The sequence below is a fragment of the Solenopsis invicta genome, chromosome 1, assembly GCF_016802725.1.
Source record: "Solenopsis invicta isolate M01_SB chromosome 1, UNIL_Sinv_3.0, whole genome shotgun sequence".
NCBI lineage: Eukaryota > Metazoa > Arthropoda > Insecta > Hymenoptera > Formicidae > Solenopsis > Solenopsis invicta.
The window spans coordinates 30,738,409-30,763,044 of record NC_052664.1 but is presented as its reverse complement, the minus strand read 5'-3'; the positions used below and the strand labels follow the sequence as shown (position 1 = coordinate 30,763,044).

Genomic DNA, 24,636 nt, shown 5'->3' with positions numbered 1-24,636 from the left:
GTTACATGTAATATTAGACATAGAAAAAATAACATTGATATAGACCGGTATTCATAATCGATTCTTATATTTAAGACCACCTTAAGTATCATCTTAAGATGACCTCAACTAATCGGAGAGCCGTATTAGTATCTTAAGACGTTACTTAAGACGGTTTTGAAATAAGAATCTACTATGGATAGCGACCTAATAAGTAATATTGTTACAAACTAAAAAAACTGTTAACTATAATAGTGTAACTTTTTTTGAACACTACAGTTTAAGGGATAAATTAAGTAAATATCTAAACTAATAATAAAGTTAATTAATTTTTTTTCTTAACTTTCACTTTTATTCCCCGAAAGGAAAAGGACATTATTTTATTTTTAAGTTAATTTCTTGTATAGGATATCGAAATTACTAAGAATATTAAGGATACTGAAAATATCGAAATTAATCAAAGAGATAGTGACGTTGCATTAGTAAAACATAATAGAAACATCTTTTGGCATTACCTTATTCTTTAGGATTAAATATTGCAACAATATATTGCAACGTTATCACTGGAATTTTTTTAATGTTATTATCAACGTGTAATATATCAGCAACATTTCTGTGATATTTCACAATAATATGTAATGTTTCTGTGATAGTACAATATTACTGTGATATCACTGCAATATTATGTGCTATGTGGGTTATAATAATTGTTTTAATAAATGTTTTAACTTTTGGTATAAATTTTCCATCCTTTCAGTCTATTAAACGACTCCCGAAAAATAATTAAGTTGATGCCGAATCAATATCAATTTGATGTCGATATTAATATCCAAAAATAGCATCAAACTTTGAAGATTTTAACATCAATATAAACGTCAAATTTGATCTTATTTCAACCGTCAAAATGATATCGATTTGATGGCGACTTATCATTTCTTCCTGGGAGAGCAATTTGCTATTATTATTCAATTATCTCTCTGTTCAAAAATAAATTTGGTTATTGATGTCAGTAAAAGTAATTGGCAGAAGTAAAAATTACTGGCGTTTTATTTCTTCTAGTAAAACCAGTACTCAGGGAGAAATGATAATTCGAATTGTCATCAAATCGATATCAGTTTAATTGAAATGAAATCAAATTTAATGTCTACATCGATGTTAAAATGTTCGAATTTCGATGCAATTTGAATGTTAATATCGACATCGAATTAATATCGATTCGACAATAATTCCATTATTTCTCGGGTGTCATTTAATGGACTGAAAGTACGGAAAAATTATACCAGAAGTTAAAACATTTTGTTAAAAATACATTTTATTAAAAATGCATTTTATTTAAAAATTTAATATACCTCTCCCTTTAAAAATATATTATACATCCTGTAATACTTGAACCTGCTTATAATACTTTAATATATTTCTAAAATCCAACCAGTAATATAAATACTTTACAAATTGCCCATAATTTATAAATTATTAAAAATTATACAGTTTTTGCACATGCGTGTAAAGCTTAAACAAACGAGTAAAGTTTCATTCAAGATCTGAATATTAAAAAATAAAATGTAGAATATTTTATGCAGCTTATCTTATGTAAGGCTTTCCTTTCAAGATTGATAAATTTTTTTAAATTTACGTCATAATGTGAAGAGAGTATTCCTCAGAGAAAATTACATTGTGACTTTGTTTTCTGCTTGCCTTTTACTTCTACCTTTTTTAAATTCGTTCAAAAAATACTTGCAATTTCGAAAATAACTCATTCATAACACTCATTTTTCTCAGAGGCATTTCCAATAAAAAAAATAATATATATATATATATATATATATATATATATATATATACGACAAAGGTAACTTTTAATTTGTATTCAACAATCTAGTTTAAATTATTGTAAATTAAAATTTATTGCCAAATTTTTTTTGTTAATGAGAGAACAATTTTACACATGTCATCTAGACATTTTACATGCATTATAAATTATGATTCGTTTATACTTTATACATATGATATAATAAAACAAGTTTAAATTTTTTAATATGTCAATTTTGATACAAAGAGGTTTCATAAGTCTTTTCATGCATAATACTTAAAAATTGTGATGATATAAGTACTCAATTCTTCTTTTCAAGACCTTTGATTAAATTCAATTTCGCGTGCGATTGAAGAAACGGTTATATATATGTGCATAAATTTTATATATAAATAAAGGTATCCAAATAAAATTTAATTGAAACATATGTACATAATATATTAAATAATCGATTAAGTTATCTTCATGCATACGCATAAAGTACACATAAAAGGCACAGCGCACGATCTCAATAAAGTTAGAGTATATAAACGCACACTTATCAAATAATAAACCGATGCTAACGAGAGCAATTAAATTATTTGCCACTGTAGTTCTAATCCAAGAATCGCCTAAATTCTGAAAAAAGAACCAAGATAAATGGCATAATCTTATTGTGCTCTTAATTTATACAATTTTAAGCATAATATACATAATTGTATTGAATTTGTGCGAGCAATTGTGTGTGACTTATCTTATTTATATTTTAAAGTTTTTATGTAAATACATGATTAGTTCATCTTAGATAAAAAAATTGTTTAATAAATAAAAAATTAGAAACGTTAAAATTTAAATCAACGAAGAAATTAAGTCATTGGAAAATTATTTTAAAGAAAGTTATATCTACATATATAAACTTGTCAAACAATGCCATTAATGAATGCAATAATTAATTTTAGTATTTGTTACATTTAATATAAAAAATGACATTAACTTCTCAAGTTTTTTCGATATTATTGCAATGACTACGTGAATTTGTTACGTCCGACGTTATTTCTCTATTTTAAAGTTTTAAAAAAAATCTGAACAAATTAACAGCATTTATTATTAGTAGATATTACTTTCGGAAACTGTAGACGTGCTCACTCAAAGGGTTAAATTGCCTTTTATATTATATAAAAAATTGGACAAATTATGTTAAGACTCACCTCATGATATTGTGGTTCGTATAGTTTATAATGATTGAGAAGAACCATTAAAAACTGCACACTGATGTATATTTTTTGCCATTTTGATATGTATGGATCGTATACGGCTCTGGATTTTACCTACAAGATAAAGAAGCGATTATATTATAATTTAAAAAATAGACGTTGTTTTAATTTTTAGTAATTTTATTAATTAAACATTATTCATAAACTCACTTATGTATTTTTTTTATAAATATCTTTATTATCTTGCCTTTATTTTAAATTCGTCTAAACCCAAACGTGGTCCACCGGGAAACCAGCTAGGTCCTTTCCAGAAAACAGCAAATTTATCAGTCCACGTACTCATACTTAAACTTTTCTTAATTAAATCCTTCAAGTAAAATACCTACAACATTGCAAAAAAACAATAATAAGATATATTTAAAATTATTGCCCTTGCAAAATCACTTTTATTTTTATTATTATTATTATCCATAAACTTTTAAATATTTTTAATTTTGCTTCTTTTAGTTTTTCTGCTTGTTAATAAATTGCAAAAATCAATATATTTAAAATATATAAAATTATATAGTGGTTTTTAATTTCACTGTTTTATAAATGCTAACTTATTGGTTCTCGATTATTTATTGAACACATATAATAAATTTATGGTCATAAATTTACCTGCAGGTAAAATGCATTAAATGATTCAATATTAACTACCAGTCCGTAAACTATCTGTTCGTTTCGTTCCTCCTCTTGAAATGTATCGAACAATCGATCCCATATTATAAGTACTCCACCGTAATTTTTATCCAAACAGTAAAGATTGCAGCCTGCAAAAGTGTAAAATTTAAAATTGCGTATGTAACACAAGTCGCGAAAAGAAATATTACATGTTTAATTTACCATGATGAACGCGATGATGCTTAGGCGTGTTAAAAATCAATTCAAGTGGTCCAAGATCACCAATAACTGTTGTATGTATCCATAATTGATATATCAAATTAAGTTGATTATGAACCATAAAATGCGATGGTGGTATGAATAAAGCAAGGGGTAAATAAATTATCTGCAAAAAATATTTAAATTAAAATGTATATAAAATTTTATAAAATTATATTTTATCAATTTTGTACTTGCTAAGAAATTTGAGAGAAATGATATTTACGAAGTTGCACCAGTGTTGCAGAATAGATTGTCGCAGACCAACCGCAAGATTAAATTCCTCGCTGCTGTGATGCACTTGATGGTAGGCCCACAAAAAGTGAACTTCTGCAAGAAGCCAATTAACATTTAGATAAATTAAAGAGAAGGAAAGAGATGTCTGTATGAGGATTGCTTGGATAAGAATTTAACCATGATTACTGCGATGAGCCCAATAGTAACAAAAGTCCACAGCAATGAAGGTAATATACCATGTCCATAACGAGTTCCAGGGTAAAGCGCATCCTCTTCCGAATCTCTCATAAATGGCGATGTATGCACAGTATTCGGCTCCTCGAGAAAAAATTCTGCGAAATCGACAAAGACGTTTCGTCTAAATTTGTTGGGCAAAAAAAGATTCAAGTGCACGCATTTTACATTCATACTTTACATATTTATTATTTTTATTTTTTTTTGCTTTTTTTTAAATCTGAAATATTTTACGATATTAGTACGTGCTTATTATATTTTTTATAGTTGCTTAATTTAAGATCTCTTTCTTTCTTTATACAATTCTCTTTAGATTTACTTTTTTATATTTCTTTAAATAAAAACTGTAGTTAAAAATAAAATGTAACTAAGATAATTGAATTGTGTTCGTAGATACAATGAATCAGAAACGAAAAAATCAAATGACAACAGGAAAAACAAGTCAGCTATAACGAGAATACATTGTAAATATTTACGTATGTACAATGATTGTTGAGATAACGGTTGCAAGATTTCTCAAAACATTTCCAAACTATTTCAATTAACTCAAAAATTTAATAAAACAAATAATTCCAAAGAAAAGAATAAAAAATTGTGTACGTGTATGTATATATATCTTTGTTTTATATATATATATATATATGACAAAGAGCCGTAACTTATTCTTACCGTACAGTTTCGTGGAGCATCCAATGAGATAACGACGTCACTTGATCATTTAAACGGAATCTTTTTTTCCTCAATATTAATTGCTCCAGAATTAACAGCAGAAAAAACGGCATCCATATCTATAAATATCAGAGAGTATACAAGCAGAAAGTTAAGCTTTACGCGTAGTTTCATGTATTAGTGCTATGTTCGAATGAGGTCTCGACAAGAATAGCGCGCACATATGACTTGTTAACGATTCATGTAGCTTGCCGCGTTCGTAACAAGTAACTGGCCAGCTGCGCATTCAAATTGCTGGACTTCCTCGAGATACATTTGACATCGTTTATCTTACTTCGGCATAAATTGTATCAAATAGACTTTTTAAAGCAAAATTTTGTAGATGCTATTTAAGCTGTGAATGCTGGAATGAAACTCCAACTGAAGCTTATGTGATTTGCACCGAAGTATAGGCAGGCATTCCCATTTCCTCTTATTAAAATTATTATTATCCGTAAATAAGTTTAAATTAATGTAAACTTTAAAAAACTTTTATTCAAAGTTGAAATTTATTTTTAAAATTGTTCATAAAAGTATTTCTTAATTATTTTAATGTAAATTATTCAAACTCGAACGTTTTTTGAAATATTCATTAAATCTATGTTTATCTGCTCATTTAAAACAATCTATATTTTTTTTTTAAATTAATACATAACATTGTAAATCTTCCAGTTTTCTATAATTAATAAGTATTTCTAATAATAATTTTATAAATCGGTTGTTATTCCTTTTTCGTATTATTAATTTGAATTATATTTACATTTAATACGATATAATCAGCAATCAAAATTTACGACCAACTTTAATAACGATTCATCAATTTTTATATTTACTAACATAAAAGTATGTTAAAATAATTTACCGATTTGTATGTTCAACTGACACTTCATTTTATTTTTGTATTTGATACTGAAGATGGCGGTTTATAAAGGTAGTGACGTTTGGATAATACTTGTCATATAATGTTTCAAATTTAATTTAATTTATAGACATTATTTTTACTTGATAATTAATATTATTCAAAATAATTAAAAACTCGATTTTATTTGATATGTTTTTTGAAAGCAATTTTATTACTAAAATTAAATCATTTATTTATTAATCAGCAATTACCTCATCCACTTTAACATTATTTAAATTATGACATTATACAACATACAAAAACTAGGATAGAATCTAATCGAATAAAGAATTTGCAGAGATCTTCTCTTATTCTTATTTTTCATATTGAGAATGTATTACCTGTTGTTGATAGTCCGGCACATCGTGTAAAAACTCGAAGGTCGTCTCCTTTGGGCTGACAATGTACCAAAGTTTTCCGAGGTCTTTTGGAAAATAATCGACGAACTTATTGAATGAATTTACTATTATGCTCATCTTGTACACTCGCGAATACGCGCAAATCACCGCAAAATGTTATGAATTTTTCAGGAACATCTCAGGTACATAAGCAAGCGACTCACACGATATACGACATCGGTTTAATCGCTTACGCTGTGCGTATGTGTTTATATAAGTTCGAGCTAGACCGATGTACGCGTGACAACAGATCAGTTATCTTGAAGGCGCGATAGGTGTACGCAAACCTGTGAATTCAAAATTATTTGATAACATACATTAATTAAGATAACACATCACATGTTTTAGTTTATACTATTATTTAATTCAACAGGCATTTTATTTTATTCAATCCAACGACGTAAAATACGCATCTGGTAAAAAATAAAAATTAATGATAATTTATCAAGAATTCTACAGTTTTCCTTTGCATTAATAATTTATTGCAAAACATATTTTAAAAAAATTACTTTTAGAATTGTGATTAGATAAACACAGAAACTTCTAAGAAATGTTTTCAAAGAATTAAATTTTATAAAATTATTTTTTTAGAAATCAAACTTTATTGAAAAATATTTTTAAAGAACTAAAAGAGCTTTAAGCATAATATATACAATTATATAAATATATAAAAAAAGAGTTAATTTCTGTAAGATTCAGTAACAATAAATTTGTTTTTTGCTATTATATGTATTTTGAAAAAATTCTGTCTTGTACCTCAAAAAAACATTAATTTTTTTTAGATATTAGGCATAGATATTTTTCAAATATTAATATTTATTTATTTTAAATAACAATAAAAAATTATAAATTACTGCAATTAAAGAGCTATCTTTTATAAATATTTGATATCTCAAATTTTAACAAATTCTAGAAAAATATAAAAATATCCTCAAAAAAGTTTGTTTTTATTTTAATTGTTTTGATATGTTTATTAAGTTTTTTTAAAAAGCAAAACACTTTCTGTACATAAAGAAAAAAAAAAGATTTAATACGATTATAAATGTTTCAAAAAACTTATTTTCTTAACAAGTTTTATGCATCAATTAAGTAATATCATAATTTATTTGAATTACATTGACTGCACATAAATTACCACACATTGATAGCACTTTGACATATGTACATAATTAGAGACATCGTTATTGATAACGATGGTGAAAACTGAGAAATTTTTAACTACGGAACGCACAGTTGCATCGAACAGTCGTCTTCGTGTATTCATATCCAAATCAGTTATCGTAGAACGCACTTTTCACTAGATGACTGTGACGCCGAGATCTACACAAGACACAAGTGTTTTACAATCAAGTGTGTTAAAGGCTGTAACAACTGCATAATCAACGCATTCCCCCTCCACATGGTACTCAGTGATAAGAGATTTTGCGAAATGTTTTCATGCGCGATAAAATGACACAAGATTCGATTCTTTTCACAAGTATTTCGTGTATAAAAATGCAAATTTTTGGATATATTTCCACAGGTATATAAGGTTAAAATAATTAAAAATTTGATATCGAAGTTTGAACGATTTGAGTTGTTCAATAATTAAAAAATCTCAAAAACTAACTAAAATTATAAAATGTTTAGTTAAATAAAGAGTAATTACAGTTCTATGTTTGCAATAATAGTTAGTAAATTTCTAAAACAAATAAAGATAATCTTGATTTCAATTTATTCGTGCTGATCATGCAATTTTTGCATCAACCTTAATGCGTAAACGTGCTAAGCATGTTATCTGAGTAGCGTATTATGGCAGTGACATCATTACTTCATAGTAGCAGAACCGAATCTCGAATTTTCAGAGCCTGAAGCTAATCTGGGAATCAAAATTATGCGCAATTTTATAATGCAAATTTATAGATAAAATTTACCAAAAATTTAAATATAACTTGTTTGAACTAATTTTAAATGAAGAGAATAATCATACTGGTCAAAAGCAGAAAGCATTTCCGGTTATATTAGGATATCATTTATATTGTATAACTTATTGGTCTAAATTAATCTTATCTATTTTAAAATAGATTCTTTCGCGCTTAAATATTTATTTTAACAATACTTTTGTTAAATAAATAAATATATATTTTAAAACATTTTAACTAAAATAATTTAAATAATAAAAAGGAATTTTTAAGATAAACATATTAATTAACGCGAAATAGCATAAGTAGTATGTATAATATAAAAAAATGTTACAATCTTCAAAATGTCTTATATGCATTTAAGCATAATTCTACCAGGGCAATTACACGTGATCAACTGTGCATATGTACGCATGCGTATGGAAGCAGTAGGAGGAAAGTGTAGGTCGGCAAATCTCATTTTGGAATCATTTGCAATCTAAAATCACTGGTCTAAGTGCGTGAAAATTGCGCACTAGTATACTTAAATTTATATAAACGTCCATACTGACAAGTGTTTAATAATTTAGTGCAATACATATAGATTGCAGGTAAGAAAATTGAATTGTATTGTAATTTTTATTACATTAATGATAATATGTAAATCTTTATTTTCTATTTCAAAATAAAAAAAATTGAAAAGATTATATATTAATTTTTATATTATATTTAATTATATTTTATATTAACTTTCTTAGATTAATCAACTTAACTGTGCAATTAAAAATGTGCGTATTATTGAAATAAAAATAAAATAAATAATTGAAACTTTGTAATTTTCCAAAAAGAAAATAATTGTCAATTATTAAGATACAAAAACATAATTTGAACAAAATAATTATAGGAAAGTTTCTTAAATTGTTTTGTATCATTTTCAAAATGATACAAAACAATTTAAAAGATAATTATATATAATAATGATAATATAATAATGATGATGATGATGATGATGATGATGAAATAAAAACATGAATATCAAAATCAATAAATTAAAGTTTTAAATTTATTTTATATTTTGAATTGTGTATACTTTAATCTTTACTTTAAATTAAAATTTTAATGTGACAAAAATAGTGAAAAAATGAGAATTATCACAATAATAAAAATAATTTAAATTATATAGAATACAAAAAAATTATTGATGAAATTAGAAGTTATTATATACTTATAAACATTTTTTTAAATAATAAAAAATCTTTTAAAATATTAGATAAAAATATTTAGAATATCAAAAATGGTAAATAATAATAAATAAAATATTTTTAATAAAACATTTAGAAATACACTCTCAAATAAATAATAATAAATAAAATATTTTCAATAAAACTTTAGAGATACACATCTTTTTATAAACATAATTTCAATAATTTTTTTGTTTATTTTTTTAACAATATTATTAAATATTGTTATATTTGTAGGTCACTGATAGCAATAAGGATTTTCAGCCAAAAAATATTAGAAGATGCGATTCTAAAGGAAAATCACAATACAATTAAATTTAAAAAAAAACTTAAGAAGAGATACAAATGAATAGGTAAGTATTTAATAACTTATTTTTGTAATAATTATTAAATATGTTTTATATATATTTTGTATGTACAACGAAATGTTTTTATTAAATTTATCACTAAGATCTTATTTTTCTTTTTTCAGAGAACCTTTGTTTTATTTTTAATTGCAATCATAGTATACGCAAACATTAAAAATCAGTTTATTCTTTTAGGTTTATTCTTTTAAGTGGTGGGTCCTCACAATCCTAACAAAAAGCACCAAACAGTTACGATGACAGCTATAACATTTATTTGCATCTTGAAGATGTCGAAATAGCAGCTGTAGTAAAGAATAATTTTAAGAATATGGTATCATTCTCTCAGATTATATCAACTGATATCGAAGTACTATATACAGCCAATGAAAATCATAGAATATATTTCTTGAATATCTTGATATGTATATAAATTTATGCAATATAAATATTTAAAAAGGACAAAAGCTAAACAGAAGAATATATCTTGAAAGTGATTCTGAAAAAATACTGTGCACTTACGTATTACAGAAAAATTAAACGGCTACTAATAAGAAACATATTAAAACTGAACGTAAAAATGATAATAGATGTAAAAGGGCACAATATATGTTACAAAATGAGAAAATGAAACAAAAATTGACAATTTAACTTTACATTAACCATTGCTTTACTTCACAAAATAAATTTTATGAGAAATCTCTTATATTTCTTATGAAAAAAATAACTAAATGTAAAGTAAGTATACCTTATATGACCTAGTACTTGATATGGCCTACTTGCTATTTCAAAGTAGTTGCATGGTAAATTGAACAAATAACGTTAGTATGTCGTACAGGCTGTTAACGTGACCTGTTTGCAACAGTTTGGACTGCTCAGTATGCGTACATATATACTCAATATAATACAATCTAAATGACGTTTTTTTTTCAATCTTTACTGCTTCCAAGTAAATATTTAAAATTGTCCTATAATTTAAATTAATGTTTAGAAATGTTTCCTATTTTGAATCTAGTAATTAATTTTTAATTTTGGTCTCAGCAAAAAATTAGAAAAAATCGCAAAGCTTAGGTAGGCTCTGTTATCTTACTTGAAAAAATTAGAGAGATACAAATTAGGTCTAAAGAAAATGCAAAAAAAAGTGAATAAAATAACGAGCTTTAGTTTCAAATAAAAAAAAAACAGAATAAATTTATTATTGTTATAATGTTAGTAACAATCTTGTTTATAATTTTATCAACTATAGAAACCATTTATTATAAACTATGATAATTTTAAATATTAATAAAGTACAATACGGTAAAAAAGAATAAACATTTTTATATTAAATATAGTCACAATCATGGTAAATATAATTATTTCTTAAACATTCGCTTATTATTCGCATAGAAAATACAACTATAATTTTTGTAATTAAAGCAACTATAAATAGTTTTTTTTACCGAAAATGATTATAAATTATAGTTAAATTATGGTAATTGTAACCATTTTTTCTCTTAGTGTATAAATAGTAATTGGAGAGTAAATGATTGGGGATGAATATAAGTGCAAGGTTCCAGAGTTAATACACCAATGTATATGAACAATACAATTAATGTCAATATAATTAGTTTATATTCTGAAATGCATTGCAATGTATCTTCGTCGTTATCTTTATTGTTAATATTGTTAATATGTAATAATTACGGAATAATTCGTGCCTAATGCGAGGCAGACAAAGTCTGAACTACAAAGGTCCTACTTTAAACGTCTTCGTAGTTTGATAATACAGGTGTTCGTGTTGTAATAAGCGCAGCTACCATTTGCTACGTAGACGGCGCCGTACGGACGTACCATAACGGACAACCCGTCGTTGGCTCGGCTCGAATCTTGAGGTGTCGCTTTCTGATGGTCTATTTTTACCGAAAGGCGTCCCAAGCCAGTCGGCAAGCAGGCGCGGTATAGGCGACGGTTTGGACGCTATTATAAAGCACCGTGTGTGCCGGCCGTGTTTGTAATTCATCGCATATAAGTGCGGACCCTGCCGATCGGGCTCGACGATCTCGGACGGATCTTCATGGTGAAGAGAAGGGCACGAGGTGGATTCTCTCGATAGTACCAGTGGTAGAGCCGTAGAGGAGCCATCGAGAGAGGTCTCCGCCACCACGGAAGTGACACTTCTCTCACCAGCACGGTCGATCCGTTCCGGAAGATATTACTCGTTCACGTATGTAGGTGAAGCGATAGTTAGGTACCGATATCCGCGTTCGCGGACAATGACCTTTCTTTCGGGAAGAGTCTTTTTGCGCGCTACTGGAGTCGCGAGATAGCCGGTGGAGAACCGCGACGATTCGCACATTCGCTCGATATAAAAATAAGCTCTGTTTCTCTCTCTCTCTTTCTCTCTCTTACTCCCCATTACTCTTTTTTTTCATCTGTGTGCTATCAATGAACCGGCCCGGTAGTCGTTGCAGGCTTCTTGAGCGTTGCAGCGGCGGTGGCGGTGGTAGCAGCGGCAGTGACTCCTTCTGGTACCGCTGCCTCTGGTTACGCTGTTGCGTCTGAACGGCCGGTGCGTGCCAGGGAGAGTTTTGCAAGATGCGAGATTCGCCTCCCGCGACGAGGGAGCCCTCGTCGTCGAGTTTAGGTGGACTCTGACCACCTTCGGCAAAGTGTGCAAGCCAGGGTGTCGCGCATTACGTAAAGCCGTGGGAAAAATTAATCGCGGGGTAAAGAAGCAAAACAAAGTGTAGGCGAAGAAGGGAGACGACCCACTTTCTGTGTGCGTGCACGTCGCGATGAGGAGAGCATCGTTTGATAAGTAAAATCTCTGTTCGCAATGTCCCTGTTCATGCTCGGGGCAAATGGGGAAAAGAGAAGGGAGGAAAAGAGTGCGAATAATCCTGAGTCATGGTCTTCCTCTTTCTCTTTTTCTCCTTTTTTTATTTATTATTGTTTTGCGAAAGAGGATTTTCCCGAGAGAGTGCATAGCATGAGAAATGTCAGTTGTGTTTACCAATGTGGTTATTTTTCCGCGATTGAGAAATGCTTTATTAATCGTGACACGTTCTCTTGTAATTGTGATAACCGTACGGAGAGATTTCAGTGACAGTATGTTGTGAAATGTCAGAAGAAAGAGGAGAGAGAAGAAGAGAGAACGCATTATCGCAAACTTTCAAATGAACACCCCAGTAAACGAAAATAAATTTAAATAAATTAAAAGTTATAATTTATTTTAATTTATCCGAGTTTGCGCTTTAAAGTCCCGGATTATTTGTGAATTTAAATGGATTTAAATGGATTGAGTAACGCGCTATTCGTCACGTCGATTTAAATTCGAATGAATTCACGTCTCCACTATATTATTTTTTAATTCAAATGAATTAAAATACAAAATGAGTTATTTATACGGAATTTGGATGTATTCAAATTGTATTATTTTTTAATTCAAATGGATTCGAGAAATCTGAAACGCGAATGCGAAAAAATCGAAATAAATTTATTTCTATCCGTTTCAATGCATTTTTGTTTACTACAGATACGTGGAAATTGTGCATTGCAAAAATTATGGAGTAATAATCGAAGTTGACAACTACGATCTTATGCTAAACATTCATAAATTCGAAATAAGTTAATAGTTATCTATAATCGATAGGGGGTAATTGGAAAAAGTAATACTATTTTGAATAACAATTAATAAATTTTAATTTGTCATTAAATATTTCATATAATAACCAATTTTTTAAATTATATTGTTTTGTAATTATAATTGTAATAATTGTCTTGCGTATTCTTTTTTCAATCTTTTTTTTTCGACGCTTGCAAATTGTTATTCGCAAAATTATCAGTGATCGAAGTTTGATCCGTTAAAACTTTCTCGAAACTTCAGTCGACCATGCGCGAACAGCTTGACCGACTTCGAGGAAACTCTCAAACTTCTACCAAACAATCTATTTAAAGCAAAGTATCGATTGCGCTCTTAAAATTGAATATTACTTAGATCATTTTTCCCAACAAGTTAACAAAACAAAATACATATACATTAATACTAATGTAAATTTCATTGAATTAATATTAACTTTCTATTAAAATATGTAACTTACATAAACATACATACGTACGTGTGTATCGCAAAAATAAACTTTTCTGTTTGCTTATAATTATACAACATTTAATAATTTGAATTTAGACTAAAGAGCAAGGCAAACTATCTATCAAAAACAACGTTGCATTATTGTGCATTATCGCCGGCCTTTTTTTAAGCAACACCAAATGGATCCGGTGCCGATCGCGTGTGCGGCGAGGGCGACTGCTCGAACTGTTACTGCGTATTACGTTACAACAGATAAATTTAGCGTTTCTTTTACACAGAGCTCGTTGTACCACTGCCAATACCGCGACGCGGAATTAATTGGCTGCTTGGAAGGTAACCAATTCTCGTAGTCAAAAAAGCCTTGCCGAGCTCTATGGCATGCCGGTCGGAACAAACTCTCGCGTTTCTCTCTGTCTCTTGCATATCTCGTATAATTGGTCAGAGATCGCAATATCGAAAATTCAAGGTCGGGTAAATACGATGTTTCCCCACATTGGAACATATTTATGTCGCCAAATATATTTCTGTTGTTTGTAACAGAATATATTAATAATATACGACAAATGTTATTCGTAAATGTTTTAAGGAAGAATTTGAATGCACAGTTTCAGCGAACTTGCACGATTTCCGGTTTCAAATGTCGTTTAGAATAGATGATTGATTTTTTTTGACAAAAGAAAATAGCGATTATACTTTGAAAATAAAGAAATATTTTCTTTCCAAGATCATTAAAATTAGAAAGATCACTAAAATTAGAAAATTTTTGCGTTTCTACTTTGCAAATGTCAAAGAGTATTTTTATTTTTATTAACAAATAATAGTATTAAACGTTACATTTTAATCAATAGATTATTTTTATTAAGAAACAATGTTATTTTAATAAATTTTAATTTAAAGACGATTACGTGATTACAGATTTTGTCATCGTAATTTTTTAGGCTAGTAGCCAATAATATCGTTGCCAGGCAATGCTGGCAGAAATCGACTAACATTAATGTATTGTCGAGGAAGAGCAGATGATTAATATAAAGATTGCATTCGCAGATTTGAATAATTTGAGGGAATATCCATTCGCCAAATTTTCCGCATTAAGTGAAAAGTTAATGATTTATATCAGTTTTAACGGTTTCTTCCAGCTCCACTTGACTTAACTATATTTCTTTTAAGGATTTCTATGATGTAAAAAAATACTGCATATATTTAACAAGCATTTATTTTCACATTGGAAAAAGTTATTAAAGATGTTGAAGAATATTGAATTATAAAATATTGAAAAACATGTTTTTAATTCTTTAAAGACATTAAGACATATAAATATTATTTTAAGTTAAAATGTAATTATAAAATATAAAATATTATTAATATTATAACAAAATATAATTTTTTTTGTTTTTTTTAAGAAATTAAGTGACAATAAAATTTTATAAATAACTTATTTAAAAATAATACAATAACATTTTTAATTTAAAATCAAATTTTATTTACGAGATTCTGTGTAATATTTTCTTACCTAAAATAATCTTCGTAAAAAATCGACACTTTTCCACGCACAGAGTTAAAAAGTTTCTCGTTATTTAAACGATTTTCGTTTGAACTCTAAACGTTTGTACGGTCATCGCGAAATCTCATGGAGTTTGCGTAAATGGAGGATCCGCATCGCATTGCGAACGTTTCAAATGTCCGCAGACCCGTCAACGCCAAGCGCAACGTTTTGAGCAACACCTCGTACGGGTTCACAAGTACCAAGGATGCGGAGTACAAGTGCAGCGTGAAATACAGCGGCGAACTACAGGAGAAGAATTATCTGCAACGTAGCGTATCGGCGGATAATGTTGTAATACGTTCACGCGGTTATAAGCCGTCCGACAGACACGATCCGGTTAAAAGAAATTTTCTGGAGAACCTTACTTCAAAAATATTGCACTTCGGCATGGTGAGTTGAGTTGTTTCAATATGCAAAGCTTTGAAAGTTTCGTAAAAAAAAATGTTTGATATTTGTGACTATAAAATAAATATATAATATAAAATAAATAAATTGATAAAATGAATACAGTTAAAAGATCCATTTTTATTACTATTATAATGTTAATAATAATAAGATAATATTTATGATTTTGTCAATTATAAAAAAATTGTATTATAAATCATGATAATTTTAAATATTAAATAAAAAAGTCAAGATATGAATAAAAATAAAATAAGATGCAATAAAAATGCAAAGATTAAATGCAATAAAAAATTTTTATGCAAAAAATGCAATTGCAATTACTGTGAACATTTTTTAATATTCTTATTGAACACATTTTTTTACTAAATAATAATAATAATTAATAGTTATAATTTGTTTTGGTCAAAACAATTACAGATACATAGTTTGCCTAAAAAGTGGCTATAAATTTTGATTAAATTATGACTGTAAATTATAGTTAAAAATTACAGTTAAAAATCATTTTTTTTCTCTCAGTGTGAATTTGCGCGATGACTACTTTCTTAATTATAGGAAGGCAGCGAGACTACCCCGATTAATTTGCAAAAGCTACTCACTCCAGCATCAGACTCTCAAGAGCTACTACATTCAAAAAATAGTGCGTGCTTTTATTTTGATATAATTAACAATGGAAATAACTTTTATCACAGAATATATTTTAAAGAATTTTTTGAGGAAAGATCAAGATAACAAATTCACTTTCAGAAATTTATTTTCTGAAAGATAACCAATTCAAAAATTTATTTACAGAAAAAATGTTTGCATCCTCATACTTTTACGCACCAACGCATCCCACCGTCGAAGATCAAGTCGAGCTTGCACGTCGAATTTCGCATTCGCTCAGCGATGTGAAAAATGTGAAGAGCAAAGGACAGACTATGTACGTGAATAGAAAAAAGCGATCTGTTAAATGGATCCATGACGGCAACGGTATGAATTAAAATTTTTCTTATAGTTTATTTCTACATTAATACCGCATTTTTTACAAATACGTCACGTTCTCGTTAAAAAAATTTTGTATGTTTACATTACATAAAATTATCAAAAATATGCGCAGTTTACATTAATTTAAAAATTTATTAAACCAGTGAAAAATTATAAATAAAAAATGTGCATTTTTAAATCATTTATAGAAAATGGAGTAAATTGTTAATAATTTTCCTCTGTCCGTTCTCTCTTTCTTCATGTATCTGTAAATATTTTATAAAAACCTATACGAAAATATTTGATGACTTGCATCATCAAATAGTCACATAATTATTTTTCCTTTTTCTCATTTTGTATAACATACGGTAATAAATAGTATTTCGCAGGTATCGAAGACGAAGAAGAATCGACTATGACGATTCATAAGGTAAAGAATATACGAGTATAATAAGTGTATACACATCTTCGGTTGAATTTTTTACACTGTATTTATTATGAAATAAAATTTCTTCTAATAGGAAAAACTACCCCTTAAATGCGTGATGAATCCATGCGGGAAAGTGCTCGATATTCATGGCATTCAGGCGTTAGGCGAAGAGGTCAATATTGCGTCGGTACCGAAAAATCCCGAGAAGCTCTTCGATATTGTTCGCGACTTGAATAATCAAAAAGGACGCGGTAAATACTATGCATTTAATTAAGATGAGTCAATTGTCGTCATGCAATATTACACAATATTACATAATATTTTATTTAATATAAATAGAATAATTTGTGATGAAACACTTGTTTGCGATGAGAAATATAATATCTTCTACTGAATACAAAATAATGGCTATACACATAATGTACACATGACATAATGTTGACAAAACAATTTACAGGTGCTGAGATATTTGCGAAACGTAGGAAAAGATCGGAAAAGTGGGTAGTAGACCAAGAACAGCCACAAACACCCACTACTCCTGTCACACCAAAGACACCAACATATCCAGAAAAATTAGTAAGCGTAATAAAGTTTCTTATTATTGACTTCTCTTTTATTTATTTATTTTATTTATTTATAGAATAAAACAATTTTCTATTTCTATATAATAAATTTAAATTCTTAATTTAAATTCTTATAATAATACTTTTATGAGAAAATGAAAATAAATAAGTAGTAATATGATTTGACTTCTCAATTTCGAGAAAACTTTGTTCTTTGAGGAATTAAAGATAATTTTACTATAATTATAAGAAGTTTATAATGCTTTTTATAAAAGACTGAACACATTTTATCGTAATTTTAAAAAAGTATATAATAATATTTTAAAGGTTTAAAAATTGTAATTTCAGGAAATTAACGGTAACACAAATTTCATGACGTCTTCGTTGCTGACACCTCGCACGCCGGTTTCGAGCAATGACAAACAATTTTATAATCCTTTTACAGTGGACATTTCCCTTGACAACGCGAATACCCCGATAACAGGTGCGTATAACGTAAACACAATTCAATGATGAACAGAATAATAATCCCAAATGCAAGGTGATCTCACTTGACGGATTTAGCACCGTTGGCATACGGACGAGGCCTGTTTTCTCTATTCTCTCAGAGATGTTTTAAAATTACGAGTAGACGTCAATGTCACTAAAGTCTTTTGAAAACCGAGGTCGAAATTTATTAGTGTTATAAAATGTCGTTTGATATTAATACCATTATTTCATATTTTTTCAAGAAAAATCATATACAATTTATACACTGCTAAAAATACACTAGAAATGCTCCTGCACAATTACGAATTCCGAATTTTTTAATTATATTTTTTTCCAAAATTTTTTTATATTTTTCACAATGTTTTACATATTACATTTTAATTAATTCTTGATTTTTTAATATTATTATTTTTTAATAAACATAATATATGTAATACCAAATTAAAAATATAAAATAATTGACATGTAAGAAAAGCTCTATAGTAATAATGTAAAATATAATAATAATAATAATAATAACTATAAAAAAATAGGAAAAAAGCAAATATGATAAAATTCGATATAAATGAAATAGGAAAATTTTAGAAAAAGTTTTATCCTGTTTTTCTATCAAACTTACGCATGAGCAAGAAAGTGTTTTAAAATTTAAAGGTAATTGACACATGCCCGAAGCAGAGTCAATGTTGGATTGGGCAATGAAAGCCAGAGTTGAACGATCTTTGATGTTCTAATTGGCAACTGTTATCGATGTTATTCAATCAGCGGAAATTCACTTGACATTTTTTATTTCTACGATATATCTGAGGCAAACAAAAAGTCGTATCTTTCGATGCCGATCGTGTTTTTTATTGTAATAACTGATCAATACAGAGATTAAGTGCATTTCAAGGTAAACGTCTAATCTTACGATAAAATGATACATTAAAAGAATTTATGTTGCCAAGCATACAAAACAAGATATTTAAATTTTCTGATAACGCCATTAAAGTATTTGCATCAAAATCAACATGTAATAAATTGAAAATGAGATTTATAAAAATTTGAGAATTTTATTTTGAATTCTTATATTTCTTTTTACAAAATATTAAAAAGTATATTTATATATTGTTAGTGAAATATGTGATACAATAAGAAAAAAAGTAATTTTACATAAAAAAGTAAATTAACATTGCAGAATAATTTATTTTCACATATATAATTAAATTATTTTTTAATTGCAAATTAAATATTTTACTTTTACATTTTTCAGAGATATATTTTTATTTTAAAATTTTTTTAAAATATGTATAAATAGTTTCCTTTAATTCCTCGTAAATACATTTTATGCTAAATCCTGTAACAAAGCTTAATTGCTATGTTTTGCTGTATCAATTTTAATTTGCGAGTTGCAGACAGACATTGTAACGCTAACCGATGCAGCCATTCGAGCGAGATAAAAAAGATTTATCTGCGGGAAATTGCGGTGGGCACAGATTCCGATTTTCCCCCCGATCATTCGCAATCGCCCATTGTCGAAAAATCTCGTCGTATCGTTTTCGAATCTACTAACAATCGACGCACTAACATGGCCAATAATCGCGCTGTTGCAAGTAACAATAACAGATACGTTAACAACAACAATTATCAGCCTCCGAGAAAATCTGACGTATGCAATGCGCGGGGCTACAACGGCAGAGACATGAGAATTCAACAGCGTTTCGACAACAAGTACAACGATAACATGATTGACAAGATTGGAAATAAGCAACAGAATGATCGACAGATGCAGAATGACGATGAGGAAAACGGATACACTCCCGTACCAGTGAAGCAACTGATACAAGAATTCGAGAAAACCTGTAGACCAGTTTTGCAATATAAACAGATCAGTCCAAAGATCATTCCAATCGTACAGCAGTGTCCGTTGGATAATGACATAGCACGTTTCTTCGAGACGAAAAGTTCTGTCAAGTATAACAACGAGGACGGATACGCACGGTGAGAACTCGTGGACTCTTTGAGTAATTAAAAATAATGTGTAACGAAACAGCTTCTCCTGATATTTTATTTTAATATTTTTTAACGATAACGTTTCTTCGTTCAACAGAATTATTCAATATTAAATTCGAATTGCCGATTTGAGCAACATCATTGTTTTGCGTGAGGTATTGAGTATATATTACACTAATTATTACATACATATAAGTTAAAATGCACATACGTTTCAACCCTGGTTCGGTACTTTTCAGTGCACATTTTATGCGTAAAGATCTTTAAATCTTCCATTTATTCTTGTCAAGTATGTCTAATTGTTAAGTATCATCATGTTGAATTATTAGAATATATAAAAGTTATATATTCTATAGAATATATATTATATAGAATATATAAATATATAAAAGTAGAATATAAAAATAGATGAAGAAAAAACATACTTCGGAAAGAATTATTCAAATTATTCACTGATAATTGATGTGAACTTGAACTTGAGTTGTTTATTTAACATAGCGACTCTTTTACTCATACTTATTTTAGTCTGCTTTTTTAATTGCAAATGTGGTAGACACAAGGCCATTATATAACCATTCATATAATATTGCCATTCATAATTCATAATAGTGCGTAGTTGAACCAAGTTCGACGAAGTCTACATTTATTTTTGCTGTAATTTTCAATAGTTACATATGCGTAGTATATCTTTCCTTAGATAGAGGAGATGAAAATTAGGCGAAATCAAATCGAGAATCCATTTTAATCAATTGTACAGTGCACGCGGAAATTACGAAGGATCCGCAAAACTGCAATCCCAATGCAACAACCGATTGTACGACACACGCGGAAGTTACGAAAGAAAATTGCAGTCCCAATGCAACAGCCAATTGTGCAATGCACGCGACAGCTACGAAGGATCGACGAAACTACAGTCTCGATGCAACGGCTACGTTTCCACTGACGAGAGCGAATATACGACGGATGACACCGACTCCGAAGATTATCAGAACGAGGCAGAATCCATCGAACGCGGCAATTCTGCGCCGTCCGCCCTGTTGAACTGCTGCGACAGCAGCGAGTATTCGATTGCATTCGAGGATGAGTACTCGGGTACTCGGCGTCATTCGACCACCTCACAGGAATTGGAGGCTCTTTATGCCAACAGCACGGATCCGAGATTCGTCAATACGGAGGCTGAGATGCCTCCCGAAGCGAAATCGCTGATGCTCTCGATGATCGCTTCGCAGGAGGATATACTCGAAACTAAGAAACATCTGCGTAACACACCGGTCTTGGATAATCTTTTAGGCACCACTACGCCAGAATGCAAAATTGACCCCGATTTAGGCAAGTTAATATGCATGCGCTTTTGTAGTTCTAATATTATTGCTTTCGCATACTAAATACACAAGACAATCTTTAATGCACATTGTTCCTAATCCTTATGTTAGCGCCAAATAATAAATGAATTAATAAAAATTAATAACCCTATTGAATTATACCTATATAAAATATGAAATTTGTCTTAGGTATAACATAAAAATAAAAAAATTGTACAAAAACATGAAAAATTAATTTTTCAATTGTGACTGAATATGAAAAATTAATTATTTTGTATTCTAAAATCTTTATATAATTGTTTTGTATGGAAATTATATTTTTTTAAATTTTAATTTAAATTAAATTTAAACTATACTTAATAAGATTTTTTTTACGCAGTTTATCATAACCAACAATTTAAGTCAGTATAATTTCGCTATCTTTGATCAAATACGCATTATCTATATTTATTAGTAACAATCAAAACATGATAAATGGCGTAAAATACATTTTGTTATTTTCATTTTTTAAAAATGAGTTTATAAAAATCATATTTCAGTTAATAGTATTTAATGATTTCCATAATGTTTATATTAGTAGATTTATATTTAACGTTTCAATTTTCAGGAAACAAACTGTACGAGAAGGACAATTATACTGGACCGAAATTGGCCAGCCTTCACAATCTGACAAATTACAATACAGCGCCGCGTGGATGGAATCAATCATTCACAGTCTATCGGCCTATTAAATTCGAGAAACCGCAGGAGATTATGTATTCTGATTTTTAAGGATACTACGATAAATTTTATAATTACAACCCTTTTACACATAAGGTAAATGTTTTTCAAGTTTATTTTTGCCATAAACAGAAATTAATATTTTTCTATTTTATTTATATATCATTTTATTTATATATCTTATCTGTCTTTTCTTGGCTCTCGTTTTTTCTTTCTCTCTCTATCTTTTTGGATATTATAACGACAATATGTATGCATATATATTGTTTTTTTTAAACATCTTTTTTAAAAGTATTGTTTTTAAATATTTAAACATTTTTCTAATACACTATATAACATCTATATTGTATTGTTATATATTAATACAATTAATAATTAAAAAAAAAAATAAATTAAAATAAGATTTTAATGTTTTCTTTTTTAATTTAACAAAATATTAAATTAGGCAAATTTTCTTTCCAGGTGACTGAAAGATTAATCATAAATCTAATTTCTCCGAGACATTGACGACAGAACTATTGGAATATGCTTTTCGCATTCATTTTCGCCAGTACTATGATTTAAATTAATAACTTATGGATCAGTCAAATATCTTGACCACGACGTACAGCGATATGACCGCGCTATGCGCGCGATATGTTTGAAGTTTTGCTTTGGTGTACCTCTACCTCTTCAATCCCTCATTGAGATATTTAACGTTGTTCCTGCTTTGACAGTGTTACTGCATTTTACTTTATTATATATTATGCAAATAAATATGTTGTTTTCCTAATTTTCGTGATTTGCTCGTCATTTATTTACACCTTATTTTGCGCACCTCCTTATCCACATTTTACGTGTTGATTTATTGATCGATAGTAAGTATCTGATAATATAAACAATTATTTATAGAGATGTTAAATCCGATATATTCCAAAAAATCAGTCTCTTTTGATCTTGTAATTTAATTAAATTGCGATTATTTTCAATTTTACGCTAGCAATCTGTATATCACTACTCAAAGTACAAAGTAACAAAAATTGTATAAATATTCTCACAATAATAAATTATTATTTAAAATGCAACTAAAATTTAAACAATTTCTTATTAACAATATAAAATAATTTAATTTTACTTGTCTCCGTGATAAGATAAAATTTTTTTATAAATAATACATATCAAATTTAGCAGTATTGCTTGTATTATGAATAATTATGAGAAAACTGTCATCAAAAATGGCAAAATCTCTAAATCGTCGATTTTTTGCAAATATTGTGTATTACATAAGAAAAGAGTTATCTTCAAATTACTGGTATTTTAAAAAGAAAAAATTATATCAAAATTAAATATATTTTGAAGTTAGAAGTTAATATTTTGCATCAACAAAATTTAGAAAAGAAATTTATTACATCTCATGAAAAACTATCAAAATTATGGTTTTTTGCTTCTTTATAAATGTCACTTTTCTTAAAATTATGACGTCAACCAAATTTGATCAACGGATTCGTTCTGTAGGCAAAAAATACAAAATAGTTACAATTATTTAAAAAAATGTATATTATAGTCTCCATTTTGTGGATCTGTATTATTTATAAAATTTTTATTTTGACAAGAAGGGTCCTTTCTACAAATCAATTCATTATTATACGTAATGATTTTATAAAAAAGTCATCAATTACTATACTTTAAAGATTAAACAATATAATGCTTGAATACATGTGATAAACATCTGGTAATAATACGTAACCAATCTATAGATAACGACACATCATTTTCAAATATATAAACAAGATAGCAAGTTAATATCATTAATTTTAAATAAGCTATATTTCTTATTTTTAAATTAAAATTAACTTTTTAATTACTTGGAAAAAAATTATGTTGATTAACATTTTTTTACTTATATCATTATTCATGTAATATGTAACAACTATTTATTGTATATAATTCTATTAGTTTTTTTGATAGTGATATCTCTAAAATAATTTTTTATCTCAGATCTAATTTAGTTTTTTTTTTTAAAGATTACTATATTTGCGATATAAAGATAAAATAAGAAAAAAGTAAAATACGGAGTTCTGCAGGATGATTATTAATGAATGTCCCCACTTTTTACCATAGGAGCATGATTTACCGACGGATATGTATTTCTACATATCCGTCAACATATTATTATATTAGAAATTACAAATGCGTGCTTCTATGGTAAAAAGTGGGGACATTTATTAATAATCACCCTGTATATAAAAATTTTACAATATATAGAGGAGAAGAGGGTAATATGGCACCCATTTTCATTTTATTAAATCATTTTG

At 28.3% G+C, this 24,636-nt stretch overlaps 2 protein-coding genes across 10 annotated transcripts; one reads left to right on the top strand and one right to left on the bottom strand.

Annotated features, from left to right (window-relative positions):
- Positions 1-1,864: 1,864 nt before the first annotated feature.
- LOC105197322 (alkylglycerol monooxygenase) lies at positions 1,865-11,683 on the bottom strand. 4 transcript variants are annotated; one of them, XM_039455726.1, is made up of 10 exons: positions 11,588-11,683; positions 6,325-6,668; positions 5,044-5,162; positions 4,318-4,472; positions 4,130-4,233; positions 3,868-4,030; positions 3,643-3,794; positions 3,230-3,364; positions 2,977-3,096; positions 1,865-2,407 (listed from the first exon to the last, which is right to left on the bottom strand). In XM_039455726.1, exons 2-10 carry the CDS (start codon positions 6,457-6,459, stop codon positions 2,123-2,125), a joined length of 1,368 nt encoding a protein of 455 aa, XP_039311660.1. In that variant the 5' UTR covers positions 6,460-6,668; positions 11,588-11,683; the 3' UTR covers positions 1,865-2,122. The 4 variants fall into 4 exon arrangements, with proteins under 4 accessions (XP_039311660.1, XP_025993133.1, XP_039311636.1 ...); XM_026137348.2 differs by lacking the exon at positions 11,588-11,683 and adding an exon at positions 7,497-7,916; XM_039455702.1 differs by lacking the exon at positions 11,588-11,683 and adding an exon at positions 7,517-7,916.
- An 81-nt stretch (positions 11,684-11,764) lies between these two features.
- Positions 11,765-23,114, top strand: LOC105208112. Of its 6 annotated transcripts, none has more exons than XM_039455410.1 (12): positions 11,765-12,052; positions 15,605-15,851; positions 16,419-16,503; positions 16,656-16,835; positions 17,219-17,259; positions 17,351-17,510; positions 17,717-17,835; positions 18,171-18,306; positions 19,703-20,288; positions 21,058-21,629; positions 22,230-22,438; positions 22,805-23,114. In XM_039455410.1, the coding sequence occupies exons 2-11, from the start codon at positions 15,849-15,851 to the stop codon at positions 22,391-22,393; spliced, it is 2,046 nt and encodes a 681-aa protein (XP_039311344.1). In that variant the 5' UTR covers positions 11,765-12,052; positions 15,605-15,848; the 3' UTR covers positions 22,394-22,438; positions 22,805-23,114. The 6 variants fall into 6 exon arrangements, with proteins under 6 accessions (XP_039311344.1, XP_039311394.1, XP_039311435.1 ...); XM_039455460.1 differs by having other exon boundaries at positions 11,826-12,056; XM_039455501.1 differs by having other exon boundaries at positions 11,826-12,060.
- Positions 23,115-24,636: the final 1,522 nt, after the last annotated feature.

What these genes read in the sequence shown, in the direction of transcription:
- LOC105197322 (XM_039455726.1), bottom strand. Translation starts at nt 6,459, where the DNA reads ATGAGCATAATAGTAAATTCATTCAATAAGTTCGTCGATTATTTTCCA. An exon ending in TGCCGGACTATCAACAACAG is followed by an intron (nt 5,163 to 6,324) that starts GTAATACATTCT and finishes TGATATTTATAG; the next exon opens with ATATGGATGCCGTTTTTTCT. An exon ending in ATGCTCCACGAAACTGTACG is followed by an intron (nt 4,473 to 5,043) that starts GTAAGAATAAGT and finishes TCGATTTCGCAG; the next exon opens with AATTTTTTCTCGAGGAGCCG.
- LOC105208112 (XM_039455352.1), top strand. Translation starts at nt 15,561, where the DNA reads ATGGAGGATCCGCATCGCATTGCGAACGTTTCAAATGTCCGCAGACCC. An exon ending in ATGGATCCATGACGGCAACG is followed by an intron (nt 16,836 to 17,218) that starts GTATGAATTAAA and finishes AGTATTTCGCAG; the next exon opens with GTATCGAAGACGAAGAAGAA. An exon ending in CAACATATCCAGAAAAATTA is followed by an intron (nt 17,836 to 18,170) that starts GTAAGCGTAATA and finishes TTGTAATTTCAG; the next exon opens with GAAATTAACGGTAACACAAA.